The 16,863-nt window shown below is 37.5% G+C and overlaps 2 protein-coding genes across 2 annotated transcripts in view; both read right to left on the bottom strand.

Moving 5' to 3' along the window:
• LOC107587810 (low-density lipoprotein receptor class A domain-containing protein 4-like) overlaps positions 1–7,926 on the bottom strand; it is a 69,330-nt gene extending 61,404 nt beyond the window's left edge. The window contains exon 1 of the mRNA XM_016275744.1: positions 7,737–7,926. The gene's annotated coding sequence lies outside the window, so the exon portion shown is untranslated. The remainder of the gene's footprint in view (positions 1–7,736) is intronic.
• Positions 7,927–9,366: 1,440 nt separating this feature from the next.
• The window catches only part of LOC107587873 (focal adhesion kinase 1-like), a 65,848-nt gene continuing 58,351 nt past the window's right edge, over positions 9,367–16,863 (bottom strand). The window contains exons 26-32 of the mRNA XM_016275832.1: positions 16,427–16,489; positions 13,927–13,966; positions 13,412–13,515; positions 12,373–12,381; positions 11,570–11,725; positions 10,225–10,305; positions 9,367–10,131 (exon numbers count right to left, since the gene is read on the bottom strand). Coding sequence (XP_016131318.1) covers positions 9,919–10,131; positions 10,225–10,305; positions 11,570–11,725; positions 12,373–12,381; positions 13,412–13,515; positions 13,927–13,966; positions 16,427–16,489 — 666 coding nt within the window. The 3' untranslated portion in view covers positions 9,367–9,918. The remainder of the gene's footprint in view (positions 10,132–10,224; positions 10,306–11,569; positions 11,726–12,372; positions 12,382–13,411; positions 13,516–13,926; positions 13,967–16,426; positions 16,490–16,863) is intronic.

Here is a 16,863-nt window from a genome sequence, read left to right as displayed (position 1 = left end):
AATGCTTTAAAAAACAGCTTTAAAATTACTTTATTGCATTCCAGACGCTTTTAAAGTACTTTTCACTATACATTTTACGGGTAGCTTGAATGTAAAAATTGTCATGAATTCGTTGTATTCCCATTTGTAAAATAGCCAACAAATTAATTGCTGTAGGCTAACCCGATCTCATGAAAGTGCGTATAGCATGATTTTCTGCTTCTATTTGGCATAATATTTCTATGCAGAAATTGACTTTTGGCATGCAAAAGACTGATAAATTCATAATTAACGGCATGGGTTCAATCTACAGAAATATGGGACACACAGGCCTATAATAACTGCTGAAATGTTTGCGGGGCAAATCTCAGATCAGTCTGAGCGCTCATGGTACTCGCAGTGCGTACAGCCGTACACCTGCAGGCGCCACTGACTCGGACGGTTGTCATGGTAATAAACACCGTAAACAGCAAACGTTCACGTATCCGCGCTTAATGCGCATATCCTATATGAAAAGCATTTTAGGGGGCCCTTGGCTTTTGGGGGCCCAAGGCGGTCGCCTACATTTGCCTAATGGGTAAGTCCACCCCTGGTTCCTTGCATTATTACAGCAAAGCGCGTGATTACAGTAATAAGCCGCTGCAATGGAGCAGCTCTAATGCTATTAAATTAAAGATAATGTACCATAGAGCAAAAAAATTTACAGTGAAAGTAACAAAAACTTGTAAAAAAAAAAACAAACATTTTAATGGGCATAATTAAGTGTGAAAATAACCGAAGGAGATACAGTCAAACCAAAAATTATTCAGAGACAAGATATAATTTTTGATATTTTTTTTTACTAGTGGGTGCAGGACACTATAGTTCATTTATGTGAGAATTGCAAAATAAAGTAAACTGTGACAAATTAAACCCAGAAATTATTCATACAGTGGACTACCAGTAAAACTGATACAAATTTGGGACCAAAAATTACTCCGACCAAGTCTGGGAAAAAATTTGAAGTTGAGGTTTGCATGAACCTGGATGACAGCATGCCCAGGAGACTACAGGCTGTCATTAAGGCTAAGGGTTGCCCCACTAAGTATTGATAGGTGTGTAAATACAGTCATACTAACAGCTGTCTGAATAATTTTTGGTTGATTGTAATCCATTACATACCTTTCTATCAAAGTTATCTAACATTATCAAGCTGAATTTGTTCTGACACAGTTCTTGTCATATTGTACCATTTTCTAAACCATAGCAAATAAATTGTGATAATGTGAGAAATGTTGAAGGTGTCTGAATAAATTTTGGTTTGACTATCTATTTGATAAATTAAGTTAACCAACTAACATTATACATACTCTTTTGGTTTCTGTACCGAATGCTTAAAAATGTTTTACAAATGCAATAAAAATATCAGTATCGGTACTCGGTATCGGAAAGTACCACAAATAAAAGTATCGGTATCGGGCGAGTACTGGAAAAAGTGGTATCGGGGCATCCCTAATATGTTCTTTCTAAAGTATTGGCAGAATAATTTTTATAAGCTTGTACTTGCCTGGAAAAAGGCAGTTGCTAACAAATAGCTAAATGGGACTACAGAGGTTGTGGGGGACTTTAAATGTCATCACACTGGCTCACTGATATACTCATCTACTAGTCCACTTTTGTGTGTTTATATTTTGTATATCTGAGTGTGGAATCATGGGAGTTGTCGTCTTCATCCCCACAGCAGATACAGTCAAACCAAAAATTATTCAGAGACAAGATATAATTTTTGATATTTTTTTTTACTAGTGGGTGCAGGACACTATAGTTCATTTATGTGAGAATTGCAAAATAAAGTAAACTGTGACAAATTAAACCCAGAAATTATTCATACAGTGGACTACCAGTAAAACTGATACAAATTTGGGACCAAAAATTACTCCGACCAAGTCTGGGAAAAAATTTGAAGTTGAGGTTTGCATGAACCTGGATGACAGCATGCCCAGGAGACTACAGGCTGTCATTAAGGCTAAGGGTTGCCCCACTAAGTATTGATAGTTGTGTAAATACAGTCATACTAACAGCTGTCTGAATAATTTTTGGTTGATTGTAATCCATTACATACCTTTCTATCAAAGTTATCTAACATTATCAAGCTGAATTTGTTCTGACACAGTTCTTGTCATATTGTACCATTTTCTAAACCATAGCAAATAAATTGTGATAATGTGAGAAATGTTGAAGGTGTCTGAATAAATTTTGGTTTGACTATCTATTTGATAAATTAAGTTAACCAACTAACATTATACATACTCTTTTGGTTTCTGTACCGAATGCTTAAAAATGTTTTACAAATGCAATAAAAATATCAGTATCGGTACTCGGTATCGGAAAGTACCACAAATAAAAGTATCGGTATCGGGCGAGTACTGGAAAAAGTGGTATCGGGGCATCCCTAATATGTTCTTTCTAAAGTATTGGCAGAATAATTTTTATAAGCTTGTACTTGCCTGGAAAAAGGCAGTTGCTAACAAATAGCTAAATGGGACTACAGAGGTTGTGGGGGACTTTAAATGTCATCACACTGGCTCACTGATATACTCATCTACTAGTCCACTTTTGTGTGTTTATATTTTGTATATCTGAGTGTGGAATCATGGGAGTTGTCGTCTTCATCCCCACAGCCGATGCAATCTGACGGGACTCGGGCAGAAATCATGTTCATGGATGAGCTAATGATTTCTTAACGTAGCAGAATGAAGCAGGGTGAGGCTGAAAGCCGTCGAAGTGAACGAGGCCGCTGAACGAGCGCAACACACGGCTCGAAAGCAGCGGAGCTTTTATTATGCCACAGTCGACCGCTTCCGCGTGCGTATGTGGGAAAAAAAGCAGCGCTGTTTTATCATACTAGATACATTTGAAAGTTCTGTTATTATGCTACTCAGTGCGGTCGCCACCGGTCTATTAAAAAGCACAACATATTAAAGCGTCTTTGGTGTTTCCATGTTTTCTACAAAACAAAACCGCATATCGAGGAGTTATGACGCCATTGGCAGGCGACACAATGACACTATGGACACGGTCCATGTCAGTAGTTAAAATAGCTTATTTCTCTGGATTTAAACATTCTTCGAAACATTTGGGATATTGTAAGTACACAAGTCAGCAAAATATATAACACCGTTCTAGTGGTTTTTGGATATTTTAATTTTAAAAAATCATACATACTGTGCCTTTAAATCTGTTTCACACTGGCCGCAATGCGAAAAAGCGAGACGAATTGCTGACGAATGGTGCTTTCACACAGAGAGCAAAACGATTGATCGCCTTCTGCTAATTCACGCCTGCAAGCTAGGTGGCACCGAGCAACAATGCATATTTCCTCACATATGTATCTTGTATATGGATTTAACATCATTCACTGCACAATATACGGCATTAAATTAAGATAAAGTATGGCTGCACACCAGAAACACAAACTATAGCTCTACATCAGAAACACAAACTATCTATAATGCTTACAAGAATACATCTTAAAATATAAATAGAGGTACAAATATCATCAAGCTACATTTGAAAATGTATGCGATTATAAATGTTTTTTGCTTAAAAACCACGTAATAACTTCCAATTGATATCTAAAGTGGATTGACACACCAGATGAACAAAAAAATCCTCACTTTTTCACGCCACGAACGATTGAGCCTGGTGTGAATAGCTTCATAGGGATCTATTGTTTCGATTCAAAACTGTCATCGCACCAAACACTCGCGACAAATTTTCCCATTCAGAGTGAAAAGGCCTTTACTTCTGGTGACTGTATTACCTAGGATTCAAAATTCATAAAAGTGTTTATTTGTGAAGATTATCATGATGAACGGAATGTGAAAGAAACAAAAACTTTTGCTGGTCACAGAACGTATTTTCTGCGACAATCCAAAAACCAAGGGAACCAGGGTGATGCTAACTTCCGGGTTAGCCTACAAAAATATGCCATCACTGCAGCACTCTATAAGCACAATGGTCAATAAGGTTATTGCGAATGCCACTAGGAGGCGAACTGCGAAGATTGCCTGCAACGATAAAAGCCTGTAAAAAGGCAAGTTTAGCTCTGCAATGACTGCACAAGCTGAGCGGTAGTTAGTGTCTTTATCTCTGCTCCGCCAGGACCGCAGTTCCCTCATGCCCCGGCATGCCTCCATCTGTCTCCCACCACAGGATGCCAACCAGGGACCCCAACCCTATCAGACCATCTCTGCAATATGCCTCTGTTCTGAGTGTAGGGATCAGTCTCAGGACTTTGAGAGGCATCCATCTGAACCCAAAAAGTGCTGAAACATCAGCTTGACAAACACAGAGTATTTGCAACTAAAAAGCAGATGTGCACTGCACTGATTTATGCAAGATAACAAGGGTTTATTTAAAACAACGGAGACTAAGCAGTGAACACATAGGTGGAGTGACCTTTCCCATGGACCGATCCATAAGTGTCTGGCTGTGATCGCTGCCTGAGAGCCGCTCTTTTTGGCCGCGTCGTTTTCTCTCCAGTCTAAGTATGTTCTTAGGGGGTTCAAGTAATTTTAAGATCCTCCGGAGCGTCCTTTCTTACACTGATCTGGGTCCAGTTCTGCAGCGTGTCAGATAATGACAGACAGCAGGGTTTGCAGAACGACAGCTGATCCCGGTTCAGCGTGTGCGGCTCCTACCCAAAGCCCTTATGCCACCTGACATTTCAGTGCCAGAGGCCAGATGATGTGGTTCGCAGCAAGACAGGAAGCTTGGCGTACGATGACTCTGCGTCAGACAGACTGCTCTCAGCGAGACAGGAAGCTTTCTTCCCACAAGCAGTGAGTGTTCCGATCTGGAGTGGGCTGCTGTCCCAGCTCTCAGCCTCAAATCACTCACACACCAACAGAATAGTGCTCAATTTACTGTGATTTACCACTACAATATTCTCAAACCACTATGCAACAAAATACATATTACAATTACAGGTCAATACTACAAAGTTGAAAATTATTTTCATTTGTTATTAATATTTGCTACTATTTTTGTCAAAATAATTGAAAAATAAAACACTACAAATTCAAGTCACAACATTCTAAAGTATGAAAAAATGATTTAAAAAATAATTAAGATTAATTTAAACAAATAACAATAAAAGTATTTAAACAAAAATTAGGAAAATGAGATCCTAATACAAATAAATATAAACATCTGTAATAATTTTGTCCAAAATGATACGGATACACTGTGCATCCTTAATAAAACTCCTTGTCAATGAATAATAAATGTAATGTAGTAAAAAAAAATTATATTGATCAACTACTTAGTGCAAACAAATAAAAAAAATCCTTGAATAATAAATTTACATTGAAAAAATTTTTTTTTAATTAATTTAGAAAATGGGGAAACTGTAAATTAAGCATGCACAATTAAATATCCAACATAAATAAATAATACAAGATTTATTTAGAAAAAGGGGGAAAACTGTAAAATGCACAAATATAAAAATTTTTTTTTAAAAATGTGTAATATCGGCCATTATGGTACGGATATATTTTGTATTTTTATTCCCTAATAAAAAACATGTCAATGAATAATAAATTGTCAGTTGTTTATATTGTTAAGCCATTCAAAACAGCAAAAAAAGAAAAATAATTTAAAAATAAAAATATACATAAAAAAATAAAAGGAACAAGAGCTTAACATTTTGCCCATTTGTGATGATCACTGGGTAATTTGGGCGGTCCGTGGTCAACAGAGTGTGTTTTGTGCAGGTAGGCAGGTGCTGATGCACGATAAGTCCTGTTAAGCTTCTCTCACGCTTTGGACCAATTTATCATTCTTCAGTCCCTGAGCTCCACGCGCCTCCACAACTCACTGTTACACTTGGCCCGATGCCACCGCAGATCCATCAGCCGACACTCTGACACACCTCGCTGTCTGCCTGGAGCGGATGACATCACAGCTGGGACACTAGCTCATTTTTCAGGAGTGGAAAGTGTCCTTCTGTGTCGATAAACTTCATCCAGGGGTAACGCAGAGGAACGGCTCACATTCATAAATACAGAATGAACATGAGGCAACAACCCTTGGAGACAAGGGGGACATAGAGTCGATGACTGAATGCCACAGATGAGAAGTCAGAAGTGAAATAAGCGTCAGATGCCTTCAAGCAACAATAAACGCTCTGTTGGACTCTATCTGGCAGCATATGACACAATCATGTCTGTCTCTCTCAACTGGGCCAGAACCTGCAGCGCACAGGAAAGGATACAGAGAGTGGAGTCTAAAACTGGGCCGAACACTAGTCACGACAGCCACTGGCAGCACACTCAGTCCAAGTCTGGACAGGGTCAGCTGACAGCTACACACACAGGCAGACGGGGGGGGAAAAACACACACTCACAGTGGGTCCCCTTCTCAGTCTCACATGCATAAAATATTAACAAGCAATTAATAGGGCCCGGATAATAGGATGTTAATCGCTTTGGACGTCGTTGACATTACTAAGAAGCCATTTCACAATCTTCTCGTTACACAGATTACGATCGTTTTCGATCTTTTTGGAGCTCTAAAGTGACATCTGTAAGTAAATATCAAAGCCTCAAATGAACAAATGTGATTTAAAATGGGTGTCTGCAAGAAAATGACTATCCATCACGCTCAAGTCCAAGTAACTCAAGACAAGAAACCCAAATATAACTACTGCACATTAAATTAATACATTACTAAATCTGACAGAAAAACTATGGTGAGTTAGGGAATAAATTAATAGAATATTTTTCATTTTAGTACCGGAAAACTTGATTCTGATGAGTCGTTTTTGTATATTTGAAAGCTAAACTTGTTATTTCCCTGGAGTTCATGGCAACATACCGATGCTACTTTCATTTTCTGACTCAACACAGCTACTATGACTAAACTATGGATAAAAATGACATTAATTTATAAATAAATTTAAAAAGTCCTAAGTTGTTCTTGTTATCAGATGTGCAATGCATTATTCTTCTTAGAAGAAACTTTAAGCTAACCTACAAGTAAAATATTAACAATTTTATCTTCTTTTATGTCCAAGTATTAATTTAGTAAGTAGCCAGTAGTACAGTTAGTTATCACTGCCACATAAACCCCTTCGTAATAATACAAGACCACTCGGTTATTAACCTACAGGAGGAAAAAAAACATATAATAATAAATAAATAAATTGGATTAAAAGTATAAAGTGCAAATCCATCAAAATCAATAAATAAAGAAATATTTATAAAAAAAATATTTGAGCATTAACAATTTCTTTAAAAATATAGATTTTTTATAATAATGTTTAACATATAACAACAAAATTTGATAATTAGCTGATGATGGCAGAAAAAAAAGAAGAATGCTCGCGCTGTCTGGCCCAAAATGAGCCCGATCACGTCTGGATGAAGAACTGGGTTACATTCAGGGTCCAGTTAAAGCAACCGGCTGCAGGCTCCGTTAACGCACGACCAGTTCTTTCTCATTTTGCCTCCGACAAATGATCTGATTTATCTAAGAATATGAATATGTCAGTCTATAATCTTAACTTGTGCAACGGCTCGACCATCGGCTAGCAGTTGTCGGTCTGATATGAAGTCGGAGGGTCCTAAGAACTTTTTTTTGCCCCAGACTAAACCCGCTGCGCTCCTCTCTCTATCTATCCGCGGGGCCACTGGCACAGCTGGTATCATTACGCACCCATCTGATGCCATTTGCACAAAAAACAGACATATACGAGGAGAATATCAGATCCTTACCTCTGCAAAGTGGAATGAGGAAATGCCACTGTGAGTCCGCGGAGAGCAGAAGCCTGAGCCGCGCTGGCTGGCGATCCGGCGGAGCTGACCTGGATTTCACCGCCAGACTCGACGGCGTAAAAATAATCAGGCGCACAGCGGCGAGTGAAGCCAGCGGCAGTCAGACACACTCACTGATGGAGGACAGACGAACAGCTTTTAAAATAAGAGACTCGACGCAAGCGCGCAACACGAGTCTTCAAAATAAGAGTTTCAGTTAGTAAAAAAAAAAAAACAGAAAAAGAGAGATTAGTTTTATGACTAATATTAGATTGTCAGTTTTTTGTTGTTGTAAGTTAAATTAAGATTTTTTGTAAATATGTTCTTCAAAATGCTTATATATGCATGATTGAGCGGATTGATTTCACAAAATCCACACCAAAATGGCCTGAAGATTATCTGCATTACAAACACTAGTCCCATGGTCTCTCTCATTATTCAGATCATTATATAAATTTGATACTGTAGCTTGAACAGCCAGCTTCTTTGGCAATGAATGTTTGTGGCTTACCCTCCTTGGGTGTCAATGATTGTCTTCTGGACAGATCAGCAGTCTTCCCCATGATTGTGTAGCCTAGTGAACCAAACTGAGAGACCATTTTGAAGGCTCAGGAAACCTTTGCAGGTGTTTTGAGTTGATTAGCTGATTGGCATGTCACCATATTCTAATTTGTCGAGATAGTGAATTGGTGGGTTTTTGTTAAATGTGAGCCAAAATCATCACAATAAAAAGAACCAAAGACTTAAACTACTTCAGTCTGTGTGCACTGAATTTATTTAATACACGAGTTTCACAATTTGAGTTGAATTACTGAAATAAACTTTTCCATGACATTCTAATTTATTGAGATGCACCTGTATATATATATGTATATATGATAGATAGATAAATAGATAGATGGACAGACAGAACAGTGAAATTGTTTTCTAAGACGTGTTGACATATTTTCTATTGAAACATGAAGTCAACTGTAGAGATCTATAGACTGTTGGATATATATATATATATATATATATATATATATTCTTTCGGAACATGCTTCACAACTCCTTGTTCAAGCTCTTGTTCTGTCCAGGCCGGACTATTGCAATGCTCTCTTGGCAGGTCTTCCAGCCACTTCTATCAAACCTTTACAATTAATCCTAAACGTGGCAGCAAGATTAATTTTTAATGAGCCAAAAAGAATGCATGTCACACCTCTGTTTATCAGTTTGCACTGGCTACCAATAGCTGCCTTTTAGACTTGCACTCTATTCATTTACTAACTGCTTGTTTTCTTAAAAAAAAAACTAACACTAGCTTCTCTATTCTTGTTGCATTCTATCTATTTCTTTTCTTTTTATTTATTATACAATTAGCAAAAGCAAAAAAGGCCTCTAACACTAGCTTGCTCTATTCTTTTTCTATTCTATCGGTTTTCTTTTTATTTATTATATTAATAGTAAATGTATATATATATATATATTTCATAATATATAATAATATAACTAATCTGTTGATCATTCCTATGTATAATCATAATATCTTCTTTACATTTTCTTTTCAAACCAGGAAACATGAGGACTCCAACACTCATTTTTTTATTCAGTCATAGCTTTATTTTACCTCTAGGTGGCACAAGGCCCAAATATACAACGCTGTCCCTCTTAGTCCTAGGGAGAAGCGTGGGAGTCCGCAAAGCAAACCCAGAGTTTTTGAATCCAGTCTCAACTCAAGTTCTACTGTGCAAAAGGGTCTCAACTTCTATGATTCTAGAGCCAGAACCCAAGCCGAGGGGGATCTAGGTTTGTGTGGAGCTTGGGCTTGTCAATGAAACACAGACATATTAGATACAGTGTAAGAGTGTCTCTTTTCCTCCAGAGACGTTTAAAGCTCATAGCGGAGGTCAGAATCTCCCTCTCAGCGTCCAGTCATTGGCTCACTATGTTCTCCAAGAGATCCAGTCGTGATGAGTCTGGTCCGGTCCAGCTCATCCGTTAAATAAATCCAGAGCCCTCCTCATGGCGCCCATGGTCTACCGTGCAGCATAAATGTGAGGGTCAGTGAGTAGTGAAGGGGCCCATGAGACTCCATTAGTGTACAAGTCTGTGCTCGTGTGTTTTTCCAGGGCGTCACGTGCGTCGTCGTGTCCTCTAGCAGGGGCTACTGCGGTCGTGCCTGGCCCAACATCTTCAGCCTGGCCTGGTCAATCACATCCAGCAGGTTCTTGGCATCTACTGCGAGTGCGTGTGCAGCTGTTAGCATCTGTTTCTTATAGTCCTGCTGCAGGCTGGTCATGACGTACTGCTGGGCCAACTTCATCTTATTGATCAGCTCAGCCAGGTCTGAATTTAGAAGCTTTTGAGCCATTTCGATCTGAAGAGGAAGAACAAGAGTAACAGTTAGTCGAGCTGGCAGGAAGGACGTTGGGAATGAGAGTATTTAGTGTTAGTCTGTGAATGCGTTTACCTCTCTGTGTGTGTGAGCCGGTAGTAAAGGTATCGTCTCATCCACAGTGGCCAGCAGTGTTCTCAGTGCTAATCCCACTTCCTGAAACAAACATTTTCATGATGGGAATGTCGAAATTATAACAATGATATGATGGAAAGCAAGCTTACAGTACTGTCATTATGTACTCTTTATTTACCCACAAGCTTAATGCAATTACAGTTTATGGTGACCACAGGATGCCGAGCTCCAAAAAGGACAAAATAAAACCATAAAACTAACATAAAAGTGGTCCATATGAAGTCTTTTAAAGTCATATGACAGCTTTGAGATAACAAAAGGCTGAAAATTAAGTTATTATTCACTTATAATCTTAACCTCCACTGGGGCTCTCAAATCAAACATTGGTTTTTGTGATGTTTAGCTATAAGTGTTATACTATTTATATAATATAATAGCATTTATTAATATTTTGAATAAACTTTTATTTTTATATTTGGAGTTTTTATTTAGATTTTTACGCTTTAGTAATTTTGCTATGTGCTTGATTATTAGTATTTTTTTATTTAATTAATTAATTAATTAATTTACATACATACACGCATATTTCTATTTAGCTTTTTCTTTCTTTTTTTTTTTAAAGGGATGCCGGCTCCTGTCTGTCGTTGTACTTTCCTGAACATACGGTGAAGACTGACACGGAAGAGAATAAATTGTTGAAGAAAGTGTTTATTTTTTATTTCTTTGCGCAAAAAAGTACTCTCATAGCTTCATAAAATTAGGGTTGAACCACTGATGTCACATGGACTATTTTAACGATGTCCTTGCTATCTTTCTGGGCCTTGAACGTGTCAGTTGCGTTGCGGTCTATGCAGGGTCAGAAAGCTCTCAGATGTCATCAAAAATATAAAAAGGAAGCAATTTTATGTATAGAGGGTATATGTATTTTAGTCTAAAGCAAGTTAAAAAGTTCTTAATGATGGATTTGTTTATTACAAACATAAAGCTTTTTGCTTCACCAGACATGAATTGATGGACTGGTGTCGTGTGGATTATAGTGATGTTTTTATCAGCTTTTTGGACTCTCATTCTGACGGCACCCATTCACTACAGAGGATCCATTGGTGAGCAAGTGATGTAATGCTAAATTTCTTCAAATATGTTCAGATGAAGAAACAAATTTATTGTGGGTGTTCCAGGGAAATTATACCAGTATACAGGTTTAAAAAACTTGAGGGTAAGTAATAATGACATAAATGTTCATGTTTGGGTGAATTATCCCTTTAAGATCATCTCTCTGGTGAACAAAAGGCATGTTGTTCAGCAACCTGCAGAATGGATATATATTTCTCAGTTTGTGTCATACCTTCACCATGGGCACGTATTCTTCAGGGGGAGCTGGCTGGATTTTACTGGACATCTCAATCACAGCCTTTACCAACCCAGTCACATTTTCATAGACCTTGTCGTTGGAGCGATCTAAGTTAGCTGTTGGGGGCGGGTTGATCTCTTGAGGCTGAATCTAAAGACAAACACAAAGTAACAAACTTTAAAATACTGCATTACTGAAGATTATTCAATTCTAAGTATGAGCATATAATGTTGCTATGTATATAAACAAGGGATATAGGATGAAGGTTGTGTTACTGATTCCATGTTACAGGACATAAGTGCTAATGAAATGAAGAGGTCTGTGTTATGGTACAAATTTCATGTTTGACACTAGATGACAGCACAAGCAACTACTGGAGACCCATCACCGCCTACAATACCCAGCTGATTAGAAATCCATCTGTGCACCCTTGATTTTAATATAAAACATGATATGATTACAAAACGATGTAGTTCCCCCATGTTAAATATAAAAAGAGATCAAGGAAATATTTCAGTGTAGATTTTAAACAATATACTGTACTGCGTCCATCCAAGCAGAATGATCCAAAGCCTCCACTAGATTGCGCTACAAGCACATTAGCTAAAATCACAGCTGATATAAAAAGCAAAAGACAAGGAGAGTGACAAGATCTATACAGCCCATGTAATTCAGTTTAGTAGATAATTAAGTTATGATTCTAAATGATAAGGTTGAGTAATGACATAGTAACCGGTTAAAAAAAAGGGGCACAAACACAGACAGAAACATAACACTGAGTCTACAGGTGGTCTTACCCTCCAGGGCTACCAGTGCAAAAACAGTGCAACAGAGGAAGGGCAGAGGCACAGAGCAAGAGAACAGTGTGCAGAGAGAGAGAGAGAGAAAAAGAAAGAGATTAATAAATATAACTTTACATATACATGCTGCAAAGAAAGAAAAAAAGTCAAATATATTTTTTAATCCAACCCCATGAAAATGTCGCCAGAGTTTAGTTCTGTGAAATTATGTAACTAAATTTACATGTAAAGACCTGATGAAATCAAAATTACAGTTTTGTGCCTTAGTTTTGTACTCCTAAATGTTATCTGAAGCAAACTTCTTTCTCTTTGGTTAAACATACTGAAAATCATCTTCTACTGCAGATTTTTTGTCCAATCAAATGGTTTCCACAATGAGAACGTCCCGGACTAGCCATCAATACTGTGACACAATTTACATTTTTATTTTACATTTTTTTAAATTCCCTAACCAAACAGAAAATACAACCCAAAATCAGCACTAGAAAGAAAACCACACTCGTCGAGCATTATTATGGGACCTTAAATGTTTTCTACTGACCAAACACGCCTACAGGTAAAACTCCTAAAAACTATAAAGTTGCAAAGCAGACCACAATTACATGTGCATTGTTCCTAATTCTATTTTCCATTCTGCACTGCATTTCTGCTGTTGCTTGCGAGACCCCCTGCACGCTGATCCACAGCATCAGGAAAATGCGCTGGAATGGAAACTGTCGGCTTCTTGGTGTGCAGGGATCTTTTTATGAGAGACCCTGCAGAGCAATTGTGTGCTTGTGTATGAAAGGGGTTTCAGGAATGAGGATGATTTTAATGAGGCTTGGCAGACAGCATCTGTTGGCATGCTAGCTGCTCCTGAAGGCGACCCGTAAGTACAGATGCTAATCTTACCAGCCTCGCTATGTGTGTGTGTTTGGTGCTATTTCAAACTTTGTGTGGTTTAAAAACAGCAGCAGTGATTATTGTAAAGTCACACATGCACAATATTCATCTGAAGCTGTAAAAGAGTTAGTATGCCATGCGGTATTTCTGGTACCTTCACGCCTTCATTGTAGCTGTCTATAGGGTTGAGGCCGGAGACTCCTGCTGGGTGGCTGGGAGCTCCGGGCCGAGGAGGCTTTTTAGGAGGAGCTGCGTGTTCTGAGGACGACAGGAACGAGTCTGTAACTCAATCTGCATTTTTATGTAAGTTACACATTGCATGCAAAAAATACCCTCAAGCCACTGTTTTCAACAGTGATAGAGAGAAAAATTTCTTGATCACTAAATTAGCATATTAGAATGATTTTTGAAGGATCATGTGGCACTGAAGACTGCTGAAAATTCAGCTTTGCCATAAGAGGAATAAATTACATTTTATAATATATTAAAATAGAAAACAATCATTTTAAATTGTAATACTATTTCAAAATATTACTGTTTCTACTGTATTCTTGATCAAATAAATGCAGCCTTGGTGACCATTAAAGACTTCTTTCAAAAACATTTAAAAAAATCGTACTTCATAACTTGAAATTACATATTACATTAAACAGACCTGGCATAACTCACCTGCTTTCCCTATAGGTTGGTAGATGTGTTGATTTCCAGTCTGCAAAAAAAAAAAAAACAGTTTAAAATATGCAGGAGTCAAGACAGACTGTGCCATGTGTGTTGTTGTGGTCTGGGCGGGGAGCAGCCTGGATGCCTGGCATGCCAACCCACACCCACACCCACTCTCTCTCTCACACACACACACACACACACACACACACACACACACACACATCTGCTAAGACCACAGTGAATCAAAGAGGACAGCCCAATGGGACAGGATAGACATTCAAAACCACTGCAGCAGACAAACAAGCTCTACAGAGCAGCTGTGGAGTTCTGTGCAATTCCAGATCATGACAAGCATGAAATGCATTAAAAAACTAGCAAACATCTGTAGTTGTTCTATGTTAACATTAGAAGTGGGAAGGCAGAGCAGATTGGGTTTCTTGAGAGTCCACTGCTGCTTGGCTCCTCACAAAAGGGCCCTTGTCCTTGGTTCTCATTTATCCTGCTGATTTTAGATAGATATCCAGCTATGATAGACATTTCAGTACCTTAAAGCTAATAAAAACACACCATGGCAAACTAAATGCACATGAACTTAGTTCACTAAAGAGATGACATGCTGAGATCTATCAGTGGAGTCCAAAAGTCTGAGATCACTAATAAAAATGGTTCTATTTTGCATTTCAAATGATCATATTATCACTTTAAAACTTTCAGAATGTCTCAGTATTTGGTTTGTGCCGTTTTTTGCTTTAATGACAGCAATTCTTGAGCTGCATGAACTCCACAAGTTTGTCAAACCTGACGATCATGTTTTGAGAATGAGTCAAAGAGCATCTTGTGCTTCAATGAAAGCAATAATATCTGACCGTCTGTACATAGAGTCACATGATCAATATCACAAATTTTACTTTTTTGGTCAAAGACTTACAGTACGGAACTTTTAATTTACATCATAATTATCTTTTTTGTAAGCTTTAAAACTGTAAAATAAAATTCAGATTTTTGAAATGAGATTTTCCAGAATTTCAGTGTGCTCTGATTTTTAGAACTCCATTGTAACTATACAAGAGCACACACAATCTCACAGTTGTACAACATAGAGTTCTACAATCTTTTAGTCTTTCACCAAAAAACTATTTAAGTGGAATTCCTGTGCATGTACAGAATTCCCCCACAGCGAGTGTGAGGTGACGCCCATATACAATATAATTTACTGCAGATGTCCATGAGTGGGGAACACTATATTTAACATGACCTGATCAGATGATTAACTCTCTCTCACACACACACACACACACACACACACACACACACACACACTTGCTTGAGAGACAGTCACTATGAATAGTTGTTGTACAGAAAGAGTTGAGTAAAAATCCTTCCTTTTCTCTCTTTTTTTTAATTCAGACATGAAAAAAATCTAATGAGTCTGGAACAATGTGAGGATGAGTAAATAATTACAGAATAGACCCTTTTCACAAGACTGTGAAGACGCGTTTAACAGTCATCAGCATCGGAAATCCTCGAAAGTTTTTCATATTTGTATTTTTTTTTTTTAAATGTATCTACATTTATAACACTATTCTTTGTATTATATCACATTTGCATCAAATTACAAAAAAACATTTAATGCTAATGTGAGGGTGTTTCTAATGCAGTGTCTATGGGAGGGACGGTAAATTTGACATCTTTTTCCCTTCTGACTGCTGTTATCAGTCTCTCTCAATTTTTTTCCTTTTATTGAAAGTCATGAAAACACTATCGTGGAGTTTTTCTTTTGCTATTTGAGCAACTGGGAATGCAAAAAATATATTTGTGGTGCGCTCCCATTCACTGCTTTTCTAGTTTACCCAACTATGACGACTTCCGCTGCTGAGAAACCCGGAAATGTGAAAAAGGTCCATTGTAATTTTTGGGTGAATTATTCCTTTAATCTTAAAACACTTATGTTTCTTAAGATTTACACAACCATTTAAAAGTTGGGAGCCAGATTTTTAAAAAATGTTTTTAAAAGAAGAAGTCTCTAATTCTTACCAAGGCTAATTTATTTGATCAAAAATACAGTAAAAACTGTAATATTGTGAAATATTACCACAATTTAAAAACTGTTTTAATATATTTTAGAATGTAATTTATTCATGTGATGGCAAAGCTGAATTTTCAGCAGCCTTTACTCCAGTCTTCAGTGACACATGATCCTTGAGAAATCATTTTAATATGCTGGTTTGGTGCTCAACAAACATTTATTATTTTGATCAGTGTTGAAAACAGTTAATATTATTGTGCAAACTGTTATAAATTTCTAGATTCTTTAATAAAAAGTTTAAAAAGAACAGCTTTTGTTTTGCAACAATGTAATTGTTTACTGTTACTTTTGATAAATTTAATGCATCATAGCTGAAAAAAATTATTAATTTATTCTAAAAAAAAAAAAAATCTTACTGACCCCAAACTTTCAAACGGTAGTGTATTTCAACAAAAAGAAAGAAAATGAAGAGAAACTCACTAGTCCCTGAAGGCTTCCATCATCACGGTCAATGCTACCTCTGGAACTTCTCCCATCAGGCTTCTGCCACACACACACACACACACACACACACACAGTGGAAAAAAGAAGGTCAAATCTGACACCTCATTCGACAAATCAATGTCTGTTGCATCTATTGTGCTAATTCGCACCCCAGCCTGACCTTGAGCGACCCTACAAGACTACAGCTAAAAGCAATTTGCATTTCGACAATGAAAATTATAATACTGCAGGACACAGTAGCAGCCAATCAGAACACATTTGATATTTAAATGCCACAAAAAGTAGGAAAAGTGGTCAACACTTTCTCACACGGTAAATCATTTCATTCTCACATGGTCAGGCATATTTATTGCTCACAAAACTTTACACACTTACTAATGTCTGTTCCTACTCCTTGAAACGACAACGATAAA

The sequence above is a fragment of the Sinocyclocheilus grahami genome, unplaced genomic scaffold (assembly GCF_001515645.1).
Source record: "Sinocyclocheilus grahami isolate Dianchi unplaced genomic scaffold, SAMN03320097.WGS_v1.1 scaffold96.1, whole genome shotgun sequence".
In the NCBI taxonomy this organism is placed as follows: Eukaryota; Metazoa; Chordata; class Actinopteri; order Cypriniformes; family Cyprinidae; genus Sinocyclocheilus; species Sinocyclocheilus grahami.
This window is presented reverse-complemented; position numbering and strand designations above follow the sequence as displayed.